The sequence below is a fragment of the Charadrius vociferus genome, unplaced genomic scaffold (genome assembly GCF_000708025.1).
Source record: "Charadrius vociferus isolate BGI_N301 unplaced genomic scaffold, ASM70802v2 scaffold413, whole genome shotgun sequence".
NCBI lineage: Eukaryota > Metazoa > Chordata > Aves > Charadriiformes > Charadriidae > Charadrius > Charadrius vociferus.
The window spans coordinates 819,803-839,552 of record NW_009647738.1 but is presented as its reverse complement, the minus strand read 5'-3'; the positions used below and the strand labels follow the sequence as shown (position 1 = coordinate 839,552).

The following is a 19,750-nucleotide window of genomic DNA, read 5'->3' as shown; positions in this document are numbered from 1 at the left end:
AAAGAAGGGGGTTTTGGGTTGGGGGGATATGGGGGGTTTTTTTTTTTTGGGGGGGGGGGGGGAATGAGTTGCAAAAAGCTTTGCGTAGCCTCCCGAGATAAGAGATAAATGCCAAAAAGTGACATAAATTGTTACAAAATCAAGAACAAAACAGATGTTTAGCAGATATAGGGGATGAAACTAAGTGTCTGCAGCAGCTGTGGTGCTAGGCAGGGAGAGCATGTGAAGAAGCAGCTTCCAGAATGGACCACGTTTTGTTCCATGCTTTGGAAATATTACACACATGTTGGTTTTGAAACATGCAGCTTTCAAACTCGAGGACTTTATCCTGTCTTGTTTGGAGCAGAGAATCAGAGATATTTGATGTGATTTTCATCTTTGAGATAAGAACAGAGACCACAATGCAACTTTCAAAAAAAAAAAAAAAAAGGAGAGGGAGATTGACAAGGGGGACAGGTTGATTCTCTGAAGTTTTCTATTGAGATCACTGGTTTATTGGGGTTTATTCTGTTCTTTCTTCCCAGGGAGTTTGGAATAAGCAGTTTCAGGTGAACAGGCTCCGCTTAACCAAAACAATGTTTGCAGATTTGGACTATGATATTGAGGAAGATAAGCTGTGAGTATTTAGCTTGTCTTTTCCTGTTTTTTTGCTAACAATAGAAACAATCTTTGCAGCCAAGACCTAATGGGAGTGGATAAATTTACCTCCTGACACTGTGTGCTGAAGAGTCAGACTTGCTGTTCAGTCCTGATTTCTTGCTCCCTCTGGGGACTGGGGATAAGGCATCGTTGTGCTGGTGAGCAAAGGAGAACGCTTTCTGTTGCTCTGCAATGACTACCCTGCCTTTCTGATTGCAAAGCAGTGCTGACAAATCTTCTATAAATTAGTGACCTTAGCCAAAGAAAAAAATATTTACAATGGAGGAAAGATAATAAGAGGCACAAATAAATGGAGAGAAACTCTGGATTCATTAGGTCTGTAAGGAGGAGAACAGTGGGATTTTCTGAGCAAGTAAAAGGTTTGACAAGTTTAGCAATGAATTTGACATAGAGCACTTGTCTGGCATGTGATTTATGCTGTGCAAGTTTTCCTCTTACTCCAGCACTAAGTAGATGAAACACTCTCTAAAACATGATAGTGTTTCCTCAGTGCCTAGTGATGGATGAGGGTGTTTCTCCTACCTCTAATCCTTGCATGCTGTCTCAAAAAAGATAGCTCAGAAGGTCCTTCTGCTGGCCCACGCTGATAGACTCTATGGCAGAGACAATGTGATGAATTCAAGGGACTGGAGCATCTCTCTTCTGAGGAAAAGCTACACATCTGAGTCTGTTTAGCCTGGAGAAAAGAAGACTGATGGGGGATCTCATCATGAATATTTGAAGGGCGGGTGTCAAGAGGATGGGTCCAGACTCTTTTCAGTTGTGCCCAGTGACAGGACAAGAGGCAACAGGCACAAATTGGAACACAGGAAATTCTGTCTGAACATTACGAAAAGGTTCTTTATTTTGAGGGTGACGGAGCACTGGAACAGGCTGCCCAGAGGGGTTGTGGAGTCTCCTTCTCTGGAGATATTCAAAACCCACCTGGATGTGATCCTGTCCAACCTGCTGTACGTGAACCTGCTTTGGCAAGGGGGTTGGACTAGGTGATCTCCAGATTTCCCCCCCAACCCCTACTATTCTGTAATTCTGTAATCAAATGTGCAGTGCCCATTGTGTTTCCAGTTTATATCAACTCAGATACCAGAGCTGTTTCATACACATGCAGCTCTGCCTACTGTGTTCAGTTGTTCATCCACCCTTTCTCATTTAGGGGGATCCCCACTGTACCTGGGACAGTGACCCTGAAGAAGGACTCTCAGAACCTGATTGGGATCAGCATTGGGGGCGGAGCACAGTACTGCCCCTGTCTCTACATTGTCCAGGTGGGCACTTGCGGAGGAAGAATTAACCATCTTTGTAAAACAGTGTTGGCCTGAGAGATGGAAAGGATGGAGAGTCCTATGTTATTTGTTTTTCTCAAAGTGGGAGACACTTCCTTATTCCCTTCCCAGTGAATAAGATTTCCTTGCCCTAGTACCTAGTAGGTGTGGAAGAATTAAATTAAAAAAAGACTTCTGAAATTATCCTTCTCCTTGGAGAGCCTGTTAGAATTCACAGGGGAATGGTGTGACATTCTCAACATCAAGAATCCTAAGCTTGAGGAGGTACGTCCGGGGGGCAAGAACTTCCTGAGAGAACAAGATGATCAGCCCACCTCTTAGGAAAGGAGAAAAACTGTGACTTCACCATGAACAAAATGCAACTGAGTTAAATAGGAAGAATGTAATTGTCCTTCAGCCTTGCATTCACCTTTCTCTTCCTCTTTATTCCAGAATATCTGTGCTCTTTCTCCTCTCTACTAGGTATTTGATAACACTCCAGCAGCTTTAGATGGCACAGTAGCAGCTGGTGATGAAATCACAGGAGTGAATGGGAAGTCCGTCAAAGGGAAGACCAAGGTGGAGGTGGCCAAGATGATACAGATGGTAAAGGTGAGAGGTAGGAGGGGGCCACCACAGCTTCTGGGTCCTAGTTTACAGTTTTTTGTCCATTGGTAAAGGAAGCCACTGCTACTTGCTTCCAGCACAGCAGTTTGGGCTTTGCTCTCTCTACAGGGAGAAGTGACGATTCACTACAACAAACTTCAGGCTGACCCAAAGCAGGGCAAGTCTTTGGATATCGGTAAGACTGGTTTCTTTCTTCCTAGAATGTTAAAGTGACACGGAGGGGTGAAAGATTGGTCCCAGTTAAAACCAAATTAAAATTCTGGTTCCGTTCTTCCTCTTAACTCAGTCATTTTCAGATGGATACTGTGAAAAAGAATTACAGGTCTATAAAAACCCTTCCCTGACTTCTTGAAATAGTCTTGAAAGTCAAATTGAGGCTTGGCTGTTGTTGTGGGAGGCTTGTTTTCCTGTGCTGTGTTTAGCATGGATGATGAAATTCAACTAGATAATTATTTAATTTATTTATTTTGAATACATGTAAGTTATGCTGATCTATTGAGAGTTTGAGCTGTACAAAGAAATGCATCAGTCGAAAAACACTGGTTGCAGTTTCTCAGCATGGACAACAGTAATGAAATACCTGTCCACACTGAGTGTTGTAGAACGATAAATTTTACAGGAGAGAGAGGAGGCTTTATTTCTAAAACAAAGTGTGTGTTTTAAACTAAGCCTATGTAGCTGTCTCCATTATATGGTCTACCTTTCTCACTTTTCTAAAAAAATCTATCTATTCTTTTTGCTTTCATTTCTCTTCACGGTGATTAAGGTGCTAATGAATTGACAGAGGTTCAGGAAAATGTTGAGGACTGAGATGGATTTCTGGGGAAACAGAAGTGCGGTGAGAGTATGGTATTTTCCAGAGATGCTAAACACTGTGGCTCCAGCTGAGTTCTTGGGAGCTGCAGGCACTTGGCACCCCTGCAAGTTTGCCTCTAAAGAAATGTAGCTGAGTCATCTGATTCCAAAGAAGGCATAATTGTCTCTAGTAATTTGCCAGGGTATGACCACCAAAGACAGAAATGAATTCCATCAAGGGGTGACAAAAAGGTTTAACTAAGAGCCAAAAGATAAAAGTTAAGCAAACTTTGATCATTAAATCCTATTTGTCTTGCTTTCAGCCTTGTCTCCTGACTTCAGTTGAAATAATACAGCAAGTAGCATAGGCAAAGTTTAGTTCCAAGTATCATGATAGGTAGCTTATAGCAAAGTGATTTATTGGAATAGTCTTCCAAAAGAAGTGCTGGAGCTCTATTGATTGAAGTATATAGGATGTGAGAGCAGAACAGACAGAATACAGAAGATGTGCTATGCATGGCTGGTGTTCTTTTTCTGCTCACTACCTCAATAGTGAGTTAAGTTCAGACTGGCCAGCTTATTCAATGCCTGAGAAAGTGGTAAAGTATGCTAGTGTGCTTTTTATGCCCGTAGAAATTACTCTGATCCTGGTTTGCAACTGTGTTTTGGCTTTTAGTATTGAAGAAGGTAAAGCATCGACTGGTAGAGAACATGAGCTCAGGGACAGCAGATGCCCTCGGGTTAAGCCGAGCCATACTTTGCAATGGTAAGTATTGTCCAGAAGGACATTTTCTTAAGGGAACATTTACCCTCTTGTGCTTATCAACTTTTTATAGTTCTTGCATGTTCCACATTATTCCTTCATAATTCTTTCCTTCTGCTATACCTCCCTGTTGTGATTGCCTCTGCCCTTCCTGAGTGATATATCCTGTCATTGGGGCCATTTAAACGTTAGCTAAGGTCAAATTAATTTGAAGTGGGGACCCACTTAGTGAATGCTGATAGGTGATGACACCACACTGTAAAACTAGTTGGCAGTTATTTTAAAAACTTCCCGTGTTGGACCAGGGGGCAGGCTTTAGAGGTGAGAGAAAATTGAACCAAAAATAGGAATCTGGTGTTTTTCCAGTTCGTCAAGTCTTAACCATGTTGGATTTGACTGTTGTAATTCTGTATTCTGATTCTTGTTTCCATTTAGATGGACTAGTGAAGAGACTAGAGGAGCTGGAGAGGACTGCGGAGTTATACAAAGGTAAACTGTGTCTTCCATCAGATACCAGATGGGAGAGAAAGATGCTTCCATTATGTTTTAGTGAAATGACTTAAATGTTTTTTTCTGTCTTCTGTCACAGGCTTGACAGAGCACACCAAGAGTCTTCTCAGGGCTTTCTTTGAGCTATCTCAGACACACAGAGGTAAAGAATCTTGAATGAAGGGAGCAGAAATGTTGGACCTCCGGTTTCCGGGGTTTTAGTCCGTACTTAGATTCATGATTCCCTCACTCAAAGCAAACTAAGTGTTGCAAAAATGAGCTGGGAAGGGCTGCTCTCCTGGCATTAGCAGTCGTGCTGCTAGCGCAGGCCCTTTCACATGAGGCAGTGAAGAAATGCCCTGCCAACCTCTGGCCTTTAGGAAATATGTAGCATCGTTCCCCAGCTAATTGCAAGGTTATGGGAAGGAGTTGTAATACTGGAGGCAAGATTCTTCTCCAGAGTCAACCTCTTCTTCCTTCTGTTTGTATTTATCACCCTCATCCAGCATTTGGAGATGTTTTCTCTGTCATTGGTGTACGGGAGCCACAACCAGCTGCCAGTGAAGCCTTCGTGAAATTTGCTGATGCCCATCGCAACATTGAGAAGTTTGGGATTCACCTTCTGAAAACAATTAAGCCGGTAAAGAATTTAACCGTAGGAGTAAAGGGTCTGGAGAAGAGGGGAATCTAAAAAGACAGAAGTGTGTGTTTGAAGGTGTGGTCTTACAAATCATTCATTCTGGGAAGAGCTGTCTTTGTCTGCTTTCCTTCAGGCAACTCTCTTCATAAAGAATCTAAGAGGTAGTGTAATGAATATATCAATCTTGTGCTTTTGACTTTTGCACATGAGTGTATTACTCTCCTTTTCTTTTGGGGATGAGAGGATAGTTTGATCAGTGTAATCCCTAGAGCTTTCTACCTGATATTGGTACCCATAATTGAAAGATGTCACTAAATTTAAAAGAGTGTAGTTGAGCAATCCAGGAACAATTTAAGGATTTCAATCAATATATTTGAATGAGAGTCTCCAGGGGATCTGTCCACTTAATTTAGCAAAGAGAGTATTAAATGTTGATTTGGGCACTACTTTATTTGCTGTGTTGGATGGACAACATTGGTTAATGGGCCTCTGAATCAGGGAAAGCAGTTTTCAGGACTAGCTAAAAATGAAACAAGATTATTTGAAAGAACACAAATTCAGACCAGAAGTGAGGTATGCATTTGTAACGCTGGAACCACTTGCCTGTGACTGTAATGGATTCTCTAACCATAGCAATTCTGAGTCAAGATCAATTATTTTCTTTCAGATACGCTCTAGTTAAAAAGAGTTAACTCGAGGCAGTCTCATGACCTGTGCTCGTTAGAAGGTTGCACTTGATGAATTGTAGACATGCTTTTTGGTCTTACATTCAGCAACAGGATGTTTCCCTTGCAGATGCTTACTGACTTGAATACATATCTGAATAAAGCCATTCCTGACACAAGGCTGACTATCAAAAAATACCTGGATGTCAAGTTTGAATATTTGGTGAGCTGGTTTTTATATTATTTTTTTTTTTAGTGCTGATTGAAATTAAGTTTCCTAGAATCATATCCTGAGGGTCCCATACAGCCTATACAATCACACGTCCATCCTTCCACAGTCCATGGAAGAATGCATTATTTTTTCCAATTCTTCGTCTATTGCCGCTTTACTCAGATTCAGACACTTGCTTTTGACTTAATAGTTCTTACAGGTAAGAGAGATCTCCCAGAACCCAGATGACATATTTTCTAAATGGCCAAATTAATTCCCTTATTTATTTGTAGAGTTCCTATGCAACTTACGCTCTTGAACTCCCCTAAGCAGCTCACCAGCCCGAGTCCATATTTTTCAGGTAGTTTTGGATAGTCTTTTTTTAGCCAGATTAAACCACTGTCAAATTGTGTCTGTTTTCATTTAGACCACGCTTTTTTTCCCCCCTTGTCCATTCCATTCACCCTTCGTTTTCTACACCTCAAAAAACAGGGTAGGGTTGTTAAGTGCATATGTTCTATAACTGTAAGAATCTACTTCCTTATACCAGTTTAGAAAAGTATTTGGAGCTGCAGCCCTAAGGCAAGTGAATATGCCAGCATTTCTTCCCACATCAATCCTTCCCACAATTTTTCTTGTTTTTCCTCCTCTTTAATTATTCCCGCCTCATACTTTTCTGGTACTGTGTTTTCCCAAACAGTAGATGAATGCAGGATTTTTCTCTTACTTAGGTTATACCTATCTAAAGTATTTGCTCCTGTAATATACATATTAAGCGCCTTCTCTCTCCCCCAGTGTTTTCCTCTCCCCATCTCTCTCCAAACAGATTTTCCTTCCACCTGGGATTTTTAATATCCTCTGATCCCACTGCTTTCCCTGGTGTCCCTAGCTGCAGCATTGAAGGCAGGCTTGAAATGGTACAACCCTATGGCTACGGGTGATAATGAAATTGCTTCTAATTGTTAATATGTCCTTCTTGTTTTGCTTTTTGCCTTTTTTTTCCCTTTTTTTCCATAATCCTGCAAAGTCTTACTGCCTGAAAGTCAAAGAGATGGATGATGAAGAGTACAGCTGCATTGTGAGTACCAGTACTGTGGCAATGACAACTGTTTCTGCAGTTTCCCTGGGCGCGCTGCCTTGCAATTGCAAAAGCGCTCCTGTGCCTGTGTGCATCCTAGGAATCGCACACATTTGTTCTTAACATATTAGAAATTGGAGGTCCTTAAATGCTGCCTTGGAAACACTGCCAATAACTGTCATGAATCACTGGTGCTGTGGAATAGTAGAGGGACCAGACATCTCCTCTGGCAGCTTGTTTGCTCGGTGGCTGCCTGTCTCAGTGTTTAAGCAATATTAGCTTGTGTAAGGAGGATTAAGGTGTTATCTTCACAGATTCCATTTGTGTGTAGTGTACAGCTTATCATTAATTCTGGACTTGTTTCTGAGAAATGGAGGTTTAGCTTCTCTAGCAGAACACATGTGAAAGCTGAATTTGTAGTTGAGGAAAATTGATTAAAGAATCTCTCTTAACAATAGACTTTTACCCCAAAAATAGGTAATTTAAAATCAGAAGACTTGAAAAAACCCTGGCAACATTCTCTAGTAACAGCTTGTTGTCTGGTTTAGAGTTTTACAACTAATCCTTAACAGCTCTGTTTAAGATACCTAAAGGTGTCCCCTTCGTGCCCAGTTTCCCTGCATAAAAATCAGATCTTGTTTTATCCTAGGTATTGATCTCGAAGCAGGGATTTGCATTCTTGGAATGCCCAATTCCCAGTGCCAGGGAGAAATAAAACTTTCCTAACACAGCATTTAATTATACCTTTCCTGCTAAATGGGAAGGAAAGAATCCCAGTCTTACCCAACAGAGTAACATCGTTGGGTTTTGGCACATGTAGCTTGTCAAGCCATAGTCAGTAACACGTTTTTCTATATATGTTATGTTTACAGGTGTAAGAGAAGAATGCTGTTTTGCTGACAGACCTAACCCCTTTCTCTCAAAACTCTTTTGTGGGACAATGTATAGGTCCATCCCTACCGGTTTGCAGCATTGTGTCTGGGTGGTTGTAGATACCACAGGGTTCCCTGTGTAGATGTATAATAATATGTCATGTAGTCAATATAGGGTGAAGCTTGCAGAGGGCAGATTTTTTTGTGTGATTGATAGAAATTAATATATCCCTCAGACCCTAGACTTGTTTGTTCATAGTGCCTGTCTGAATAGTTCAGATAAGAAGCCATTCCATTTCTCCATGCTGGATTGAAAGGTGCCGTTCCTTCTGTCTTTGCTCAGTAGTGGTGCTTTTCTTTACTATGGTTGGTATGTTTTTAGCCCCACTGACTGCCAGTTTGTTGACGTGGCTCAGCATTCCTAATGCTTCATGCTTCCTGACTGCAGTTCCAGTGAGCTTGAGAGGGCTGTAATAACCCAAGGTCATTGTGAGTCCACATCGGTAGGCAAACTGTGTACAGGCACTGTTGTGGGAGTCTAAAATGGCGCCGTGTTTTTGGCAGGCTCTGGGTGAACCCCTCTACCGTGTCAGCACTGGGAACTACGAATACCGCCTTATCCTACGTTGCCGGCAGGAGGCTCGCACGCGCTTTGCCAAGATGAGGAAGGACGTGCTAGAGAAAATAGAGCTCCTGGACCAGAAACACGGTGAGTACCACTGCTGTGTCTGGCACCTGAAGGGGTCAGGCAGACATGGCTTTGTCCTTCATGCTTCTCTTTCGTCTCAGCTCAGAAGTCTTTGTTGAAGAATCCTTCTGTGGCTGTGCCTGAGACATCTGCCCTCAGGGGCCAAGAGGGATTAATGCGTAGGAGACTGTAGCTAATATTGGTGAGGGAGGCTTGATCACAGCCTTCATGCTCTGCTTGTTAAGGGGGCTTTTGCCTGATTTGTTCCCAACTTGTCTCCACTACAGTGCAAGACATCGTGTTCCAGCTCCAGCGTTTTGTCTCCACGATGTCCAAGTACTACGACGACTGCTATGCCGTGCTCCGAGATGCGGATGTCTTTCCCATTGAGGTGGACCTTGCCCGCACTACTCTCAACTATGGGCAGAAGGACACGTACACGGATGGGGCAGAAGAAGAAGAAGGAGGAAGCGAGAGAGAGGGTAGCGGGAAGGAGGACGCAAATGGTGAAAAGCTCATTGATGATGCCTGAGTGTGCCGGCATGGCCAGAGGAAAGACTTTGCAGACTGTTATAAAAACACGTGTTTCACATGGCAATTCATCCTCTGCGATTTTTGTGTATGTCCAGCCTGGGATTCCTCCTCTGCTTTGGGTGGGGGTAGCTGGTTGGATTGGGACCAACCTCTGCTTTCCTTTCTCTTCCCTTGCTTGTTTGCCTGGATATTCCTTTGTCCTCCAGAGACTTCTGCTGCCCAACTTGGGTGCTGAGGTGTGGGGAGGAAACACTGCTACACTGCCATGTGACTGTGCAGACAGGACGCTGCTGAGCATGTGGGATGCACCACTCCCCACTGGCACATGGAAGCCAGTTAAACATCTGGAGATGATTGGTGAGAACAGCCCCCTTCTGTCTTCCCCTTGTGCTATGGGAAGGTGTTAGCACCAGCATTGGTTTTTTCACCCCACTGCTTGCTGGCTTCAAGCTTTAAGCTCGGGCCTGTTTTAAGCTTCCTCTGTCTCTTCCACCGGTCCCTATGCGCTGCAGGACCGATTTTTGTAGGATGATCACTGCCACCACTCCCAGCTCTCTGCACCACTGTTCTTAAGAAATAGGAGCAAGTGGGGTGACGCCTCGAACTGGTGGTGGTACTGAACTGTTGGTAGTACATGTGGCCTGATCACCCCCCCATCCACGGGGCTGGGGGAGGCTCTCAAAGCAGGGGCTGGTGGAAGTGGCTGCCTGGCATGCTGAGCTGCTGCAACCCCGCTGCCAAGATTTGGAAGTCTCTTCCCCTGGCTACCATCCTCTTCATAGTCCCTGGGCTCCTGCACAGCTGGCACTGTCTGTACACTGCATAGCCGTGCCCCAGGGCTAGAATCCAGCAGGATGTGGCTCTGCCCTTCCGTGTGGGGAGGAGAGACCTGGCTGAGGAAGGAGCCCCCCTACTCAGCAGAGATGCTGAGGTGAGCGTGCTTGTCTGAGGCAGGCAGACTCCTGGGAATAACAGCAAAGCTGCCTGCATTTCCTTTCCATCGTTGTCCTCTCTTACAGCACCTTGCGAGGGACGGTAACCAAACATGCTTCTAGAGGACATGCAGCCAGTCCTGCACACTCCTTCCTTGTGCAGGCGCCAGGAGGAGCCACCTTAGAACTGCAAAGGAGGTATCCCATCCTCAAACTAAAGAGGAGAGATGGGAAGCCTTGTGGAGAGAGGAAGACACGGCCTGTAGGCAGAGGCTTTGAGATGTTTTTTAGTGCACGACGTGAATAGCGTGCCACCCCCATGCTCTCCTCTCTGCACAACCATTTTGTGCTGCCTCTGGGTCAGCCAGAAGCAGTAGCTAACATCCTGTTCCCCAGCACAAGGGAAGGGGGGAAAGGAAAACCAAGGTAAGCGAGGCTGCTTCTCTCCTCCTTCCTTTGCTCTTTTCCACCCTCCATCCATGTGGGCTGATCCCAGATGCAGATGGCACTTTCTCTTTTGGCGGGCAGCACAACTGACAGGAGTGGTGTTCTCAGAGGCAAGGGTTTTGACTTCTCTGTCATTACGTTCTAGTGCTAGTGAAAGGAAGTTATTTAAGGGCATTAATTTATGATGGAGATGTTTGTTTTGTTTTGTTTTTTCTCTTTGATTTTTTTTTTTTGAGCTTCGTCATCTCTGTGGGTGCCTGGAAGAGAGCCATCCATGGTCAAGCTGCTCTGGAAGACTTAAACGGACTCTGATTGTACTGACTGTTGTCTCTAATAAAGAAAAATGTGACATTTCGTTTCCTGTCCTTCATGGATTTTCTTTCGTAATTTTTTTTTTCTCATCCTCCATTGTTTTTAATTTTAAAATATAGTGACGGGAAGAAGGAGTGTCATGCACTGGCCATTATTTTCTTGCTTGTACTGGTTGGATAAGCTCTACGCCAAGAGGCAGCAGTCACTGCAGCACAGGTTTCCAGAGGAGGAGGCTTATAAATGCTGTAGCACGGCCAGTCCTCCGTGTAATACCAGCTTCTCTGCATCTTGGCTTCCCAGGGGACCAGCAGCCTTGTAAAGCCACCCATTGCCTCAGTCCAGCCCGGTGGCATCCTTGCACCCTTCCAGGGCCAGCTTCTCCACACAGCTCAGCAGTTGCATCACAAGCTTGAGCTGATGCTTAAGTCCCTGATCCTCTTTCAGAGCTGTTTGTTGTGCCAAAATACGGAGCAGTTAAGAGGAACAGAGAAAACGCTTCCACAGAGCCTGCCTGAAAGCCACCAGTGCAAAGTGGGAGGCTGGGTATCTCACAGCACTGACTGTGGTGAGATGTGGTACCCTCAGGGCTTGTATGTGCCTTTGTAAAAAGATTTAAGAGCGGGAGGCTTAGCGGGAAATGTTGACTGGTGACAAGGAAACAGAGGGGACCTTGTTCTAGTGACCTGCCGGGTGCTGACAAGGGTGGTTATTTTCACGCTGTGGACCTCGGACCTCTGGGGAGTTGTGGACTGCTTCTTGGAGAGGATATTGATGAATAAGGAAAACCCGGCCTGGGGGACGGGGTTTGGGGTTGCTGGGGAAAGAGCTGCAGGGCAAAGTGGTCGAGCAGAGCAGAAACAGGGATCTTACCTTGTGGGGAGTGGAGAACAAGTTTGCGGAGCCGTGAATGAATGCCTACAGGGCTCCACCACTCTTGCTGCTGCTTCTCATTCTCCCAGAGCTTTGCATTTGGGGTTTGTCATGGTGCTTAGTCTGATTTGGGATGTTTCTAAGTGGGTTTGAACAGGAAAAAGCCCAAAGTCACTGCTGTGACTGGCTCACAAGGAGACCTAACAGTGGTGTTAACCAAGATGGGATAGGGCACAGATCCATGGGCTTTGCCTCCTCCCCTGCCATTTCCAGTTCTTATGTCTCTTCTTAAACTGACATTCTTCAGCGGCTTTATTTTGCTCATCATTTACTTCTCTTTGCTTGGGAGCATTGAGAACAAAACCCTTTCCTTCACGTCCCCGCTCCCCCTCTGGGTTTAAATGGCTTTACAGGTCCTGCAGGCTTCGCCCATCACCCATTAACTTGTACTCAGCCTGGTCTGGAATGAAACGCCTATTTTGATGGTCCCAGGAGCTGCCTCCCCTGTAGCTCTCTGCCTACTTTTTGATCCCTCTCCATAGTCACAGGTTCCCCCAGGGCCTCTGAGGTGAAGCAGTTCAGGAAACCGGAAGAAAGGGCTTTGGCTGGGGTGGGGGGTGTTTATAAAAGATCCAGTCCTAAAGCAGATTAGGAGTGGTTTAAGCATGCCAGGGAAGGTTGTCCTCTCTGAATCTAGAAATCCACCACTGCAGCGGGGATGAGGGGGGTCATGCCTGCCTTACCACGTGCTCCGACACCCTTGTTAGTGGCACCCGGGGGCTGCGGCTTGTCCTTCTGCCTTACCTTTGATTCCTTTACGTAAGGGGGTTTTCTCTATTTAAAAGGAACAGACACACGTGTCCGGTGCCATTCCCGCTGAGTGGGTAATCTCTGGGGACACGGTTATTCACCTGCACTGGAACCCTCACCCCCAAAGGGGCCCAGGTTGTTCCCTTCACACGTCAACAGGACTCACTTCAGCCTAGATAAAGCTGGCTCGCTGCTATTCCTGTCAGCGAGGCTCCGTTGCGTGGCCGCTCGCCTAATGGCATTAGTGTTTCTCAGATGTCTTCTTTTGTCACCTCAGCGGCGGCCCCTAACCCAGTGCTTCCCTACTTGGAAAAGCAGCATCATGTATCACTGCCCTGGCTTTACCACCCACAAAAGATGCTCCAGACAGAGGTGGTTGGAGCCCGTGTCCCACCGGTTTGGCAGTGCACAAGGGAGATATTGCAGGGAACGCAGCGTCTACCCCCCCATGCTGGCTGCAGCTGGAGGTGGCCCAGATGATAGTTAGGAATTACACCAGCTCCTAAGCACACTGCTAGCTAACCTGGTGCTGTCCGTGGAAGTGGGGCTGAGGAAACACTGACACCAGACCAAAGCATACCAGATCTGATTACAAAGAGTCTCTAATTGTTTGTGTTCTGTATGGTGACAATGCAGAAGGAAAAGGAGAGTCCTTGGCAGCCTCTTCAGAAGACTTTCTCCAGGGCTGATTTGGAAGTGAGGAAAGAATATTATTATTTTTTTTCTTGTTGGTGTTGGGGCTTCTCTGAGCCTGTGTTGTACCAGCATGGGTGCAGGACGCAAGTAGACGTATCACTGGGTAGGTATGTGGACATATGTACATAAGGACCAGCTATTCTTATATCTTTCCCTCTTACTTCTTACATCTGCTTTTGTCTCAGCTTTCTCCATCCCATATCCCACCTACCCTCCCACGCTGAGGTGCATGCAAACATGGCCAGTTTTATACATCCCTGTTCCTCTGTCCTGGCTAAAAACTGTCCCTCTCCACCGTCTGGTCAGCGTTGCAGCCGTCCCGTGCCAACACCTCCCCGTCCTCCTTGGGAGACCCACCTCCCTCCCCACTCTGCTCCTCTGCCACATGGTTGGCCTCCTCGCTGGCTGCCACCACGGCCTTGTCGGTGCTGTGGGTCGGCTGGTGGTTGTCACTGCTGTGCTCCTCGGCTTCCTGCACATCAGACTCTGCTTCCTCAGTGTCACTCCCACCACCTGCAGAGGGGTTCTTCTCTGGGGGAGGCTCCTTCTTCTTCCCTCGGTTCAGGCAGCAGTAGGTGGCCACGGCCAGAAAGACAGCAGAGAGCACCACCTCTGAGCCTGCCAGGTAGAAGATCACCTCGTAGTTCTTGAGAGCATCGACCAAGCGGCCTGGTGGTTGGAGAAGGAATGAGACAGTTAGCTTCAGCCTACGCACTCCTGCATGGACAGCCCAGCATAGGTGGGCAGCACCTATATTTGGCTGAGGACCCATTTCTCAAGGAAAGAGCAAGAAGACCGAATATCTAAAAATCACTCTGGGAAAGAGCCACACTGTACCACCAGGGAAAGTACTGTAAGAGTGTGGGTTTGGTGTTTTCCCTTGTTTGGACAAGGTTAAATAATTGTGACACACAGATGTTATGGTCTCATGTTGTAGTGGGCCGTTTTCTTCGCGCCAAGGTGAGATAAGCCTCTGAGGACTTGGCTTGTCCAGTCTCAGAAAAGAAACAAAATTTGAGAAGGCATTACTATTTCTTAAGCGATCATGACAGGAAAACATTCAGAGGAGGGAGAAGAAACATCTCTTTGGCAAAGAAATCTCTTTGGCAAAGAAATCCCTTTGGCTGGCCCACACCTGATGATTTATCTGCCAAAGAGATGTTCTCAACGCATCTTCTGAATGCACTGGAGCTGGAGGGATGGTTCCCAGCCCTCAGTACTGGGGAGCCTGAGCAGCCATCCTGTTATGGTAAGGATGTATAGGACTGAGTATAGGACCAGGCCGTGGTGACTGGAGGCTTCATCCCAGTCCTGAGTGCTCCTGACTGCGTATATCACCCCCCCAGTCCCTGTTGCGCTGTGGTACATGGCCTGAAACCAGCCCCAGAGCATGCTGAGGTGCCTCCCTGAGAAGTCATGGGAGGCACGTGACAAATTCCTCCCTGGTTGAATGTGCCCCTGTTCACCCAAGCTGGACGGCGGGCAAGGAGCTTGTGTGCACACACGCGCGCGCGCGTGTGTGTGTGTATGTGTGCAGCTTATCCTGTGCCAAACCCCCTCAGCCCCACGGAGCGGGAAGCAGCTCAGGAGGATTACACCAAACAAAGCCACTTTGTTCCACTCCCTTCTTCCAGCCAAGTGCTGCTCCACCGACTCCGAGCCCTGGGGTTTGCCAACACACTCAAGCTTCCCATACCGGGGGGGGAAGGTGGGAACCACAACTTGGCTCCCCACCACCACCATTCTTCAGTGACTCTGCACCGTCTGTGTCCCGTTGTGTTTGTGCATGGTACCAAGGCACAGCTGAACCAAGGCAGGGGGGACTAAGGGGTGTCCCCCATCACCAGCCACTGGTGTGCCTTGTCCCAAGGAGCTGTTAAATCCCCCTCTCCCCTCATGATCTCTCTGCAGCTGCCTCTAAGACACATATTTCTTGACTCTCCCTGGCCTGGGACTGCCGAATGCTCAACAGGTTGTAAGATGGGATATGACTTATTGTTAGCATCAAGAGGGTCTTCTCTTGGCCACCAATTTTTACCTGAGAGCTGAGTGGAGTTGCTGAAGGCAGGTTTCACTCAGAGCTGGGGGTACATGCTGGGAAAAAGCTCCTTCCCACAGAGATCTTCACTGATGGGCTTTAGCCCATGTGTTGCAGCTGAAGAAAGGGGATGTAGGAAGCAACGGAGTGGTTCCTGCCTTGGGATTTGCCTGTGGTCTGTCTCGGCCCCTTCCTCACAAATCACACGTGCAGGAAACTGCACTTCATTTGGAAGTGATCCTTTGGCATAATTTAGCTTTCTCAGATGGGATCAGACAGTTAACAGGAACCTACACCAGCCTCTTGGGTGAAAGGTCTCTCCCCATTCAACAGCCTATTTATGGGCTGTTTGTGGGGCATGGACCTCACCAGGGACTGTGGCCTAGACTAGACTGGTTGAGAAGCTGTGAGTGGCTTCATCCTCTTTAAAAAGAAGTAACGACCAATACCTAAGGTGGCTCTACAACCTGTTTTGAATTGATTGACACCAAAATGTCTGTGCCTTGGGGTTGGAATCAACACAAACTGAGGTCGTTATTCACAGCAGCAATCAAAAGATCAAAAGGCCATGGACACGAGAACTTGAAAGATCCTTGTCTTTACTTACTGAAGACTCTCAAAGCTTTGCCTGCAGCAGGTGCCTGACCCTACCCATTACATGATTCTATGCAACGTTCACAGTGAAGGCAGAAATCTGGATCCCAGCATAAGAGGGAATTGCCCCTGATCAGGATTGAGGGACAGTGGAAGTCATGCCACTGGATAGCTCTGTACACCTGCCATTGCTCAGGTCTGTGAGCAAAGCAGAGAGAGAAGTATCACTTGCTGGTTTCTGCCTCTGCTCAGATTCAGTGTTGTGGTGCATGGAGTGAGACTGGGAGCTCTCACCTCTGATCTCGGCTTCCAGGGGGAATTTGAAGTTGAGAAATAGGGTCTTTCTTCAAGTACCATGCCCATGCCCAATACCTGCAATACTGTGGAATGGCAGCCAAACAAACTACCTGTGTTTTGCAGCAAGAGACCTACCTGCAGAGGGTGGACCGATGAGCACAGCGAAAGCCTCTATAAGTAGGACCAGCCCGATGGCGCTGGAGAACTTCTGGGAGCCAACGATGGCCATCAACACCTCAAACTGCAGTGCCCCCACCATGCCGTAAGAGATGCCAAAAAAGACGCAGAAGATGACCAGCCCTGTGTAATTGCTAGCCCTGGCACTGCAGATGTCTGTCAAGCCATTGAAAAGCATAGCGAAGCTGAACAGGTATGCTACGTGAGGGCGGACCCACTTCAACCCTGCCACCATGCCACAGGCTGGGCGGGCAAAGATGTCTATGAAACCAATGATGGAGAGCAAGAATGCAGCCTCTGTATCTGGTACACCTGTGTCCTTGGCATAGTTGACCAGCAATATTGGGGGCACAAAGAGACCCAACACCAGGATGAACTTTGAAATTGTGTAAATTATAAACCCTCGGTTGGAAAAGATACTAAAATCCAGAAGCTTCTTTCCTTTCTTGGGCTTCTTCTTGGTTTTCGTGGCCTTCTTGGTTCCATCAGTGGTGCTGATTCCCTCCTCTGATTTCCCTCCTATGGGCAGCATCTCTTTGGCTTCATATTTGTCCTGAGCCTTCTCCGTCTTCCGCTTCATGCCCATATCCAGGGGTCTCATGACTGCCCCACAAGTGCAGCAGTTAAGCAGAAGGCCCCCCATGATAAGGAACCCTCCTCGCCAACCAAATTTCTCCAGCAGCACTTGCCCCAGTGGAGAGAGGGAGGAAAGGAAGACAGGACTCCCAGCAGCAGCCAGTCCATTGGCAAGAGGCCGACGCTTGTCAAAGTAGGTGCCCAGCATGATCAGTGAGGGCTGGAAGTTCAACGCCATACCCAGACCTATGTGAGGGTGAAAGCCAGGAGGGAGACAGGGAGTGCAAGAACATGACACGTGGTTTGCAACAAGCTGAAAACTCCCCTCAGACTATCCTAGTCCTGAAGTCCCGTGATGGGATTCGTGTGTCCCTCACAAGTCTCTGCTCCTTCACGTTGGTGGGTTACCTCCGGAGAAGACGGGCTAATACAGCCTGTCTACCTGAACTGTATTTGAATTAGGTAGCTGTGGCCGTGTTTAGACAGGACCTGTGCCTTAAAGAAGAACTTTGGTTCCCTTCCCTCCCCTACCCCTATATATGGGTGCCATCCCAGTTGCCATGATCACTGGGCATCACTTGTATTTCTTCTGTCACTCTCCCCTCAACCTGTCTGTTCAGATGCAGTAGATGCATTTCCCACAAGTGCAACGTTCAGGACTAGGTGCTTCTTGTGAGCAGGTGCAAATAGGTGAGGGGAAACCTGATGCTAGACTTAGCAATGCTAAGGGGAGATACAACATGGTCTTGGTTCTTCCCCAGGCAAGTCTATCCCTCCCAGATCCTGGGAATCTCACCTGTCAGCACGCCAGCTGTCAGATAAAGCTCAATGATATTGGTGGTAAAAGATGCCAGGATCATCCCAGCGGAAGCTAGCAGCCCACCGATGAGCATCACGGGCCGGCAGCCAAACTGGTTCACCATGATGCTGCATACTGGTCCTGGGAGGAAGCAAAGGAGACACAGTAGGAGGCTTAGAAGGAGATAGGACAAGTGGGAAGGCGCAGCCTGCACAAGCAGGGCACCAGGGGAAGATGAAACACTAATGACGGAGATCACTGCTTGGCTGCTTAGATACACAGCCCTTGGGCCCAGCCAAGGGAGAGAGACTACGGTGTGGAGACCTCTGTTTTGCCCTGCCTTCAGCCCCCTGTTCTCTGGGAACAAGAAGGGGCTCAGTGTGATAGGGAAAGCACTTCAGCAGTGGGATCAAACCCCCTGTTAATTGTCTGAGAGGCAGATGGGGTGACCCCTGAGGTCTCCTAGGGCAGAGGAAACAGGGGCATGAAATGCAGCGCACTCTCACAAGAGAAGCAGTGGGACAATTGTATTCTGCATGTTGGTTCATGACCGGACCCATGAGTGTGAGGAGAGCCCACGGGGACATGGTCTGGGCCCATAGCAGGACAGGGAAGGCACAAGTTAGGGAGGGGGAAGTGTATCCAAGCATCACCTGTCCCATAGAGCATGGCCAGCATGATGGAGGAGATCCAGGCTGTGTCACTGTAGCCCACGTGGAAATCTTTCATGAGCTCCTTGAAGTAGACACTGACGGCTTTCGGGAAGGCATAGGAGAAGCCAGTGATCACAAAGCAGCCAAAGAGCACAATCCAGCCCCAGCCACCATCTGGGGGCTTCACAGGAGCTGGGAGCTGCCCTTCCTCTGGGTCAGCTCTCCCCATCGTCTAGCCTGGGAGGGGAAAGGCGGACCAAGAAGAGGTAGGGCAACAGAGAGAGAGAGAAAAAAAAAATCTCTAGGCAGTGCAAGAAGAGAAGAGCACAGCAGTACACAAGGTTTCTCTCCACACCCACCATCTCCAAGCGCCTCACTGGGGGACCACATCATCTCTCAGCACCTTCATCCTGCCATGTAAGGCAGGATTGATTCAGGGTGCAAGGTCAAGCCACAGCTGGACAGAGGGGGGGAGGTCCCCCTGAGCTCAGGGAAGCCCACAGCTCCATAACCCCTGGACAGACACAGCCAAGCAGGGTCACAGCTCCCAGCTGAGACTGGAGAGCTGCATCTGATGTGGTGGGGCATCAGGATCTGCATCACCCCACTTGCTCCCATATCTAGCCTTGCCTGCAGGCTGGTTTGAGGTGAGAGCCAGCAATGTGAACCGGCTCCCAAGATCTTCCTTTGAGCCTTTCCCCTCCCAGTCTGCTCCAGCTGGGAGCCTTCCAGGACCTGCCTTGCTACAGACGCCTCCAGCAGTGAGGCACAGGAGGTCCATTAACCCCACTGTGCTTTCCTCTGGGAGGCCTCGGTGTGCAGCCTTCTCCCTTGCCCTTCCTTCCCCGCTGTGAGGGGCCAGATTTGGGAAATGGGTGAAGGGGGAGAGTGTGGGCAAACTGCTGGCGGTGGTTATTTGCATGCCAGAGAGATTAGGGCTCTGTACCTACATGGAGTGGCCAGAACAAAGCCTAAGGGGGGGAGAAGGAGGGAATTAGAGGGGATGTCTTGTGAGTCGCTCTCGGGGCTGTTAAGCTGCCCAAGAATTTTGCTCCAGTTGGCTGTTGTGGGTATGTTTTTCTCATTTCTCCCCTCGGCACCAGGGCTCTGCCATACCCCTTCCAGCACCATTGGCCTCAGTCTCTTGGTCAGCCAGGCGTATTTTCACACCTGCATGCAAAAACATCACTGGCCTTTGATTATAGACACTCCTAAGTAGCATCAGACAGGTGTTGGGCTTTCTCCATGCCTGACCTGGGTTTTGC

General features: G+C 47.7%; 2 protein-coding genes across 2 annotated transcripts; one reads left to right on the top strand and one right to left on the bottom strand.

The window, feature by feature from the left end:
- The first annotated feature begins 523 nt into the window (after nucleotides 1-523).
- On the top strand, nucleotides 524-9,347 carry PICK1 (protein interacting with PRKCA 1). Its single transcript, XM_009881837.1, has 12 exons — nucleotides 524-616; nucleotides 1,814-1,925; nucleotides 2,406-2,534; nucleotides 2,658-2,724; nucleotides 4,021-4,110; nucleotides 4,543-4,596; nucleotides 4,697-4,759; nucleotides 5,103-5,236; nucleotides 6,032-6,124; nucleotides 7,140-7,190; nucleotides 8,627-8,771; nucleotides 9,038-9,347. The coding sequence occupies exons 1-12, from the start codon at nucleotides 576-578 to the stop codon at nucleotides 9,280-9,282; spliced, it is 1,224 nt and encodes a 407-aa protein (XP_009880139.1). The 5' UTR covers nucleotides 524-575; the 3' UTR covers nucleotides 9,283-9,347.
- A 3,898-nt stretch (nucleotides 9,348-13,245) lies between these two features.
- SLC16A8 (solute carrier family 16 (monocarboxylate transporter), member 8) lies at nucleotides 13,246-18,776 on the bottom strand. The gene is made up of 4 exons (XM_009881836.1): nucleotides 18,486-18,776; nucleotides 17,830-17,973; nucleotides 16,416-17,279; nucleotides 13,246-14,020 (listed from the first exon to the last, which is right to left on the bottom strand). The coding sequence occupies exons 1-4, from the start codon at nucleotides 18,712-18,714 to the stop codon at nucleotides 13,626-13,628; spliced, it is 1,632 nt and encodes a 543-aa protein (XP_009880138.1). The 5' UTR covers nucleotides 18,715-18,776; the 3' UTR covers nucleotides 13,246-13,625.
- Nucleotides 18,777-19,750: the final 974 nt, after the last annotated feature.

Bases quoted from the DNA above. Each gene is read 5' to 3' on its own strand.
- PICK1 (XM_009881837.1), top strand. From the start codon at position 576: ATGTTTGCAGATTTGGACTATGATATTGAGGAAGATAAGCT. The intron at 2,535-2,657 runs GTGAGAGGTAGG...CTCTCTCTACAG, and splicing joins AGATGATACAGATGGTAAAG to GGAGAAGTGACGATTCACTA. The intron at 4,597-4,696 runs GTAAACTGTGTC...CTTCTGTCACAG, and splicing joins GACTGCGGAGTTATACAAAG to GCTTGACAGAGCACACCAAG.
- SLC16A8 (XM_009881836.1), bottom strand. From the start codon at position 18,714: ATGGGGAGAGCTGACCCAGAGGAAGGGCAGCTCCCAGCTCCTGTGAAG. The intron at 17,974-18,485 runs GTGATGCTTGGA...GCTTCCTCCCAG, and splicing joins GGCCATGCTCTATGGGACAG to GACCAGTATGCAGCATCATG. The intron at 17,280-17,829 runs GTGAGATTCCCA...ACCCTCACATAG, and splicing joins GACAGCTGGCGTGCTGACAG to GTCTGGGTATGGCGTTGAAC.